The sequence below is a fragment of the Otolemur garnettii genome, unplaced genomic scaffold (genome assembly GCF_000181295.1).
Source record: "Otolemur garnettii isolate 467f Iridium unplaced genomic scaffold, OtoGar3 scaffold00018, whole genome shotgun sequence".
Lineage (NCBI taxonomy): Eukaryota > Metazoa > Chordata > Mammalia > Primates > Galagidae > Otolemur > Otolemur garnettii.
The window spans coordinates 22,297,135-22,305,539 of NW_003852413.1; the positions used below are offsets into that span (position 1 = coordinate 22,297,135).

The 8,405-nt window shown below is 43.3% G+C and overlaps 1 protein-coding gene and 1 non-coding gene across 2 annotated transcripts in view; one reads left to right on the forward strand and one right to left on the reverse strand.

Annotated features, from left to right (window-relative positions):
- The window catches only part of ACLY (ATP citrate lyase), a 52,204-nt gene extending 45,233 nt beyond the window's left edge, over positions 1-6,971 (forward strand). The window contains exons 22-27 of the mRNA XM_023511246.1: positions 1,261-1,493; positions 1,685-1,828; positions 4,029-4,142; positions 4,920-5,002; positions 5,281-5,357; positions 5,974-6,971. Of these exons, the coding sequence (XP_023367014.1) occupies positions 1,261-1,493; positions 1,685-1,828; positions 4,029-4,142; positions 4,920-5,002; positions 5,281-5,357; positions 5,974-6,068 (746 nt within the window). The 3' untranslated portion in view covers positions 6,069-6,971. The remainder of the gene's footprint in view (positions 1-1,260; positions 1,494-1,684; positions 1,829-4,028; positions 4,143-4,919; positions 5,003-5,280; positions 5,358-5,973) is intronic.
- Positions 6,972-7,357: 386 nt separating this feature from the next.
- Positions 7,358-7,464, reverse strand: LOC111724080. The gene has a single exon (XR_002772447.1). It is a non-coding gene; the product is annotated as a U6 spliceosomal RNA (small nuclear RNA).
- Positions 7,465-8,405: the final 941 nt, after the last annotated feature.

Sequence of the window (8,405 nt, forward strand, 5' to 3'; positions counted from 1 at the left end):
AAAAAAAAAAAAAAAAAATTCCACTGACAAAGGAAGAGGGGTGGGCAGGTTCACCTGGGGTGGGGATATGTCTAAGGTCAGTCTTGTGGGCCACAAGTCAATTGAAAGACCAGAGAAAAGAGACACAAGTTGTTTCAAGGGTAGAAAGGCCAATCTAAACCAAGAGAAGCAGAAAGCGGTGACCTCATCAGAGGTCTTAGGACAGTCCCTTTCCCTTGGAAACAGGACAGAGTAAATGCAGACCTCATGACAGAAAGGTAGGACTTAAAGAAAAGATCTTCCTGGAAAGATCTAGTAGCCTAAGGAGTGTGGGCTTGGTACCAGTGCTGAACAGACACGAAGTGCCTTATATTGTGTTCTCTTTGCAAATTTCCATCTCTTATTAGCCTGACTGTTAGAAAAAATTGGTTTTCTCTGCAAGTCCCAATTTACCCCTCCCCTGGGGCTGACAGCTGGGCAAGGGAGCCAGTGAGTATGTGATTCACAGAGCTGTGGCTTGAGGTGACACTGAGCAGAAAGCTGGATCAGAGTCTTGGTTGTGTCTCACCTTGAGAGAGACTGGTCTTGGTTGTACTTTGGGCCCTTGGGAAAATTTCATAGCTTGTAACACCTGAGCAGGTCTCTCTGCTCTTGTTTCCTGTGGCTTCAGACTTTGTTCTTTTCTTTTTTTTTTTTTAGACAGAGTCTCACTTTTGTCACCCTCGTAGAGGGCCATGGCATCGTAGGTCACAGCAACCTCAAACTCTTGCACTCAAGCAATTCTCTAGTCTCTGCCTCCCAAATAGCTAGGACTACACATACCTGCCACAACGCCCAGCTACTTTTAGAGACAGGGTCTCAGTCTTGCTCAGACTGGTCTTGAACTCTGTGAGCTTAGGCAATCTACCCGCCTCGGCCTCCCAGAGTGCTAGGATTACAGGGGCTTGTCTTAGACTTGATCACTATTTGGAGGTTGAACGTTGCAGGAGGGAGGCTTAGAGCTCTTACACTGTGAAAGGGCCAGAAGTCTCACCTCTCTGGTATGTGGAGAGTAGCCACAAATATAGGTCAAATCCTGGTGTAGCAATTCAGGCTGAAAACTGCTTCCTAAAGAAAAAAATCTTAAACCCTGATTGTAATTCAATTTTAAAAGCCGCATTTGACCATAGCAAAACCCAGAGCTACTCAAGACTCAGGAGATTTTTGCCTTAGAGTTGTGCAACAGTGTTAGACTTGGATTAGGAGTTAACTACCCTTCCTGAATTGAAGTGACTTGTTCAGGGAGGAGGGTGGAAGTAGGAGTGTGGCCTTGTCTCCTGGCCTTTGTTCCACCTATTCTTGCCCCTCACCCACCTTCCTCTAGGTTACCCAAATACTCTTGCCAGTTCATTGAGATGTGTCTGATGGTGACAGCTGATCATGGACCAGCCGTCTCTGGGGCTCACAACACCATCATCTGTGCCCGAGCTGGGAAGGACCTGGTCTCCAGCCTTACCTCAGGGCTGCTCACCATTGTAAGTTCTGTCATCCTAGGAGGAGAATAGGGGAGACGCTGGCCTTCAGCATCATGCTGCCTTGTCACAGCAGGGTCCTTAGAAGGAAACTCTGAATGTAAACTCTTGTGCTGAGGGCTGTTTGGGATATGCTGGGTTGGTTTGCAAAGTCGAAGGAAACCACAAGGCATCTATGCATGTTTCTCCTCTAGGGGGATCGGTTTGGAGGTGCCTTGGATGCAGCAGCCAAGATGTTCAGTAAAGCCTTTGACAGTGGCATTATCCCCATGGAGTTTGTGAACAAGATGAAGAAGGAAGGGAAACTCATCATGGGCATTGGTCACCGAGTGAAATCGGTGAGTTGCTGCTCTCCTGGAGGAGGGGATGGACTGACAGGGTGGGTGGTGATGGAAGGGTGTCAGTTTAGCTGGGAGCACCTGAGCCCTTGACTCCCAACATGCAAAACTTTGGATGTGTTGACAGGCCAAATATAAGGCAACAGTTTTACCCATTTTATAAGAACAGATTGCTCTTAACAGTTTTTATCTCATCAGTTGCAGTGTGAAAATATGATGAAATGGAAAGTCGGTAACTATGACTTTCCAAGTGAACCTTATAGGAGAAAGGACTAAGGCTAGGCTTGAGGGAACATAATGGTCTATAGGCTAGGTAATGTTTCTTGCTGCAGTAATAATTCCAAAAATCTCAGTGGCTTACAATAGAAAGGTTTCTTTTTTGAGACAGAGTTTCACTGTGTCAACCTTGGTAGAGTGCCATGGTGTCACAGTTCACAGCAACCTCAAACTCTTGGGCTTAAGTGATTCTTTTGCCTCAGCCTCCCAAGTAGCTGAGACTACAGGCGCCTGCCCCGATGCCTGGCTATTTGTTGTTGTTGTTGTAGTTGTCATTGTTTAGCAGGCCCGGGCCGGGTTCCAACCCACTAGCTCTGGTGTATGTGGATAGCGCCCTAACCACTGAACTACATATGCTGAGCCATAAAGGTTTATTTCGTATTCATACTACATCTGCCTTTGCTGAAGGTTCTTAAAGCTTCTGGTAGGAGTTAAATGATTCACTTGCATTCACATTTCATTGGCCAAACAAGTGAAATGGTTTTTTTGTTTTTGTTTGGTTTTGGGGTTTTTTGAGACAGAGTCTCACTTTTGTCCCCCTAGGTAGAGTGCTATGGCATGATAGCACACAACAATCTCAAACCATTGGGTTCAAGAGATCCCCTTGCCTCAGCCTCCTGAGTAGCTGGGACTACGGGTGCTTGATAAAACACCTGGCTAGTTTTTCTATTTTTAGTAGAGACAGGGTCTCGTTTTTGTTCAGGCTGGTCTTGAACTCCCGAGCTCAGGCAATCCACCGACTTTGGCCTCTCAGAATGATAGGATTACAGGCATAAGCCACTGCACCTCGCCATAGTAAATATTTTAAACAGTTAATAAAGTCTCAAGTGGGACCTTTAGTCCTCCATGTGTCCTGGTCATGTGCTGTGTTTAGAAACCAAAGAGAAAGATGAAGCAGTTGGCTGTTGCTTAGCAGCTCACAGGGATAACTTCTTAGTGGTTCCCTTTGCCCTGGGCTCCTCGCCTGTGTAGCTCCAGAAACCTCATTCACTCGGACACGCCACTGATCTATGTGGGAAGCATGCATGACACCTTCCTATTAAGAGGTCATGTGTGTGATTCAAGACACCCACTTCCAGACACCTAAACACTTGGCCATCTCAGGTTAGACATCCAGGTCACTTGATGAGCAAGGACTAGATTAGAACCAACCAGGGAAGGGAGTTAGCTCTGAGGGACATCCCATCTAGGCCTTGTTGAACTTTGCTCTCGAGGTAACACCTTCCCCATCCACAGTATGGGGCCTCTCTCTAAGACAATGCTGGACCTGTGCTGCCACCCTCAGTCTTTGGGCTAATTCTTTTCTGGACAGCGACCTGCTGTGTCTTTGCTGAGGGAGGTTGCTGTGGCATTGGAGTCTGGCAAAAGCATTGCCTAGATCATCTCACTACCCCACTGACAGATAAGGGTCTCCTAACACATGGTTAATTTCATTCATCGTAGGTCTGGAGTTTTTCCTAAAATTTTGGAGATACTTAACTACCCTACTCCCAATATGTGCTTGCCTAGTGTAGAACTTTGTTATGGCATGACTAGGCTACAGAGCTGGTGGGCAGCATGGCTGGTGGCTAGAATCTAAGACTCTGGGTTGGTGGGTGGGCAAGTCCCAGCTTTGAGGCATAACACTGTGGCACCTGGCCAACCCCCTGAACATCTCCAGGGCTCAGTCAGCTGTAACCTAAAAGAGCTTCCGATGGTTGTTTTGTGTCCCAAATGAGATGTGAGAGGACTTCAGAAACCTTCAGCACCACAGCAGTGTCACAGTTGGTGACACATGGAATCATACAAGTGGATCATGAGGTCCCCAAATCCCCTCTGGGATAAGACACTTACAGTTCTGACCACTTGTGGCACAAATACAAACAACATCCCTTAACAGCAGCACATTGAGTGGGTCCCTCTGTAACTTTGGGTCTATTTCTAGATAAACAACCCAGACATGCGAGTGCAGATCCTCAAAGATTATGTCAAACAGCATTTCCCTGCCACCCCTCTGCTTGATTACGCACTGGAAGTGGAGAAAATTACCACCTCAAAGGTAACAAAGAAAACCTTAATCCTTAATATTTTTAATATTCCTTAATACCTTAATATTTCCTTAATCATATGTTAAATGAACATCATGGCGGAAATGAGAGCCAGGTTACATTTTGATTATGCAGCTAAAATCAAATCTGGTTTTCTGGAAATTTCTAATGCCTAACAAAATTCAGCAGACATGTATTAAATATCAAGTAGGCGTTAGGCCCATTGCTAGCTGCTGGGAGTTGAACTGAGTGAGATACAATCTCAACCAATGGGGGTACTGGTGGGAGGGTTTTTTCATTTGTTTGAGGTGGGGTCTTGGCTATGTTGTATAGGCTGGTCCAAACTCCTGGGCTCAGCTTCCCAAGTAGTTGAGTTGATGGGAATTTTGTTTTTTTATTTTTATTTTTGGAGACAGAGTCTCACTATGTCGCCCTTGGTAGAGTGCTATGGCATCACAGCTCACAGCAGTCTCAAACTCTTGGGCTTAAGCAATTCTCTTGCCTCAGCCTCCCAAGTAGCTGGGACTACAGGTGCCTGCCATAACACCAGGTTATTTTTTGTTGTTGTTGTTGTTGTTGTCATTGATGTTTGGCAGACCAGGGCCAGGTTCAAACCTGCCAGCCCCACTGTATGTGGCTAGTGCCCTAGCTGCTGGGCTACATGTGCTGAGCCTGATAGGAGGTTTTTAAATGGTGGTCACAATGTATAGTAATAGTAGTAGTAGTAACGGTGGAAGATTACAAAGCAAAAAAGAAATAATGATGCTTTGAATTTTTTGCTTTCCCAGAAACCAAATCTCATCCTGAATGTAGATGGTTTCATTGGAGTTGCATTTGTAGACATGCTTAGACACTGTGGGTCCTTCACTCGGTAAGCATTCAGCCATTTTCTTCTTTATAACATATACTGATTTTTTTGTTGTTTCCTTTGAACTATAAAAATAATGCATGCTCATTATAGAGGATTTAGAAAATAAGCAGAGATATAAAGAAGAAAACAAAAATTGCCTGTTACCCTATCACTCAGACCACTCCTCTTTTCTACCTTGAAACCAAAGAGAGTTTCTTTTTCCCGAGCAGAAGTAGTGCCGTCTGAGGAGAACAGTCATGTGAACTGTTTTAAAACTACAAGTTGATTGTGTGTTGCAGGGAGGAAGCTGATGAATATATTGACATTGGAGCCCTCAATGGCATCTTTGTGCTAGGAAGGAGTATGGGCTTCATTGGTAAGTTTGCTTCAACTGCTGTTGTTTTAAGGGTTGGTGTTTTGTTTTTTTATCTAACCCCCACAGTTCAGCTACACTACTTGCCCATGTGGTGAGTTTCTATAAAAGAGATGTTGTATCTTCTTAATCACTGGGGATTTCTTCTTCTTCTTCTTTTTTTTTTTTTTTGAAACAGGGTCTTGTTCTCCCAGGCTAGAATACAGTGGTATCGTACATAGCTCACTAAAAACTCAGCCTCCCAAGTAGTTGGGACTAGAGGCATGCACCAACACACCAGGCTAATTTTTCTGTTTTTGTAGAGATGGAGTCTTGCACTTTCTACTGTGCCCAGCCCTTGATCATTGTTCTTAATTCTTCCTTTCTTGCTGTAACTTCCCCCTTACCTTTATCTTTGTCATTTCTTCTTAGAAATGATTGTTAGTCCAGGAAAAAAGAATTAAATCCAATGGTTCCCTTTTACCAAGTGTGCAGTATCTCCTAGGGAATGAATCTAGATTTATTTTCCCACTTCTTTATATGAATCCTTTTTGTATTAGAAAGAGTTCCCTTTCTTATCCTTTCCTCCCTCATCAGGCTTAAAAAACTCTAACAAAAAGATACATTTGTTTCTTTTTAGGACACTATCTTGATCAGAAGAGGCTGAAGCAGGGACTGTATCGTCATCCGTGGGATGATATTTCCTATGTTCTTCCAGAACACATGAGCATGTAACTGAGCCAGGAACCCTGCTGGAGTAAACTGAAAACAAGAACTCCTTTTTCTCCCCACCCCACCCCCTGGAAAAAGTGTGCAGACAGCTGGCAGTGAAGCCTGCTATAGGACGGGCCTGGAATGTAGACAGCCCCTGGTGTACAGGCACCCAGGCCAACACCCAGAGGCTAACACTTGTTTGGTCTACACAGAGAAGCTTAATATTTTTTTTATAAGCATAGAAATAAAAACCAATACTTGTGACATTTGCTCTGCTACCTGCTATATATTTATTATATGGAAGCATCTAAGCACTGTCAGGATAATGTTCTTCCTCATTGTAGGGTGTGATGATGTTGCTTTCTTTTTTCATTAGTTAATTTTTTTTTTCCCTTGGAGGAAGGGAATGAAATTTTTAAGACCTCAAGATACTATACATTTAAAGCACCCCTCATGTCTTGTTTCTCCACTTCTCTTTCTTTCTTCTTATACAACATGAAGAACATTGTATTAATCTGATTTTTAAGGATCTCTTTTGTATGTTATGTGTTAAGGGTTTGGCATCCCACTGAGACGTTACATGTCGCAGATCAAAGTCTGCTTATGTCTGGGGGATGTGACCATTATATCCTTAAACCATTGTCACAAAATACGTGGAGTAGTAATTTAAAATGTAAAGTTGGAACATACATATGTTTAAAATGGAAACACAAAGAAAAAAGCTGTGAAATGTCTTGTGTCTTATGTTCTCTGTATTCATGCAGCTGATTTGTCTGTCTGTAACTGAAGTGTGGGTCTAAGGGTTCGTCTCCAGCTACTTTGCATCTGTAATCCACAAAGATTCTGGGCAGCTGCCACCTCAGTCTCTTCTCTGTATTATCATAATTTGGTTTAAATAAACTATATAGTAACAATGAAGGCATACTGCTGTCTCCTGTCATCCATATTTTTTCACCTATATTCTCTTTGAACTGTACTTTTTTTTCTTTTTTTTTTTTGAGACAGAGTCTTACTTGGTCACCCTGGGTAGAGTGCGGTGGCATTATAGCTCACAGCAACCTCAAACTCTTGGGCTCAAGTGATCCTCTTGTCTCAGTCTCCCAAGTAGCTGGGACTACAGGTGTGCTCCACAACGCCTGGCTATTTTTTAGAGGGGGGGGGGTTTCACTCTTGCTCAGGCTGGTCTCGAACTCATGAGCTTAAGCAATGCACCTACCTCAGCCTCCCAGAGTGTTGGATTACAAGCATGAGCCACTGTACCCTGCCCACTTTCTGATAGTTTTAGTACATGTAGTTTTTTTTTTCTTTACAAAAACATGGAACGCTTCACGAATTTACGTGTTATCCTTGTGCAGGGGCCGTGCTAATGTTCTCTGTTTTGTTCCAATTTTAGTATATGTGCTGCCAAAGTGAGCACGTACATGTAGTTTTTAAAATACTCATCTACCTCTTAAAAAAATAATTAATTTTAAAATACTCATCTACCTCTTAAAAAAATAATTAAACGTACATGTAGTTTTTAAAATACTCATCTACCTCTTAAAAAAATAATTAAACGTACATGTAGTTTTTAAAATACTCATCTACCTCTTAAAAAAATAATTAAAACAGTAGCATTTACAGCCAACGTGAATAGAGTTGAAATCCATTCTTCTTAGTAAAGTATCACAAGAATGGAAAAGCAAGTATCCAATGTACTCAGCATTAATATGAAGCTAGTAGATGAACTAATACACATCCACAAAAGAGAAAAACTCAATTCAAGTTGGAGGGGAAGGGAAGAGGGAGCGAAATCTGTGTGCTTCCACCTAATGGGCACAATGTAAGGGTATATGGCACACCTGGTGTGGGACACAACTACAACAGGGTTTTACCTAACAGATACAAACATTGTAATCTAATCCTTTGTACCCGCATATTAGTCTGAAATTTAATAAAAGCAAACTAGGTGGGGCACAGTGGTTTATGCCTGTAATCCCACCACTCTGGGAGGCCAAGCTGGGTGGATTTCTTGAGCTCAAGGGTTCAAGACCAGCCTGAGCAAGATGGAGACCTTGTCTCTAAAACTAGCTGGTTATTGTGGCAGGTGCCTGTACTTGGGAGGCTGAGGCAAAAGAATCACCTGAGCCCAAGAGTTTGAGGTTGCTGTGAGCTCTGATGCAAGAGCACTCAACCCCAGGGTGACCATGAGAATCTCTCAAAAAAACAAAACAAAACACTAGCATTAAAAAAAAATACAAGCCCCAGGACAGCGCCTGTGGCTCAGTCAGTAGGGCGCTGGCCCCATATACCACAGGTGGTGGGTTCAAACCCAGCCCAGGCCAAACTACAACAACAAAAAAAAAATCGCCGGGCGTT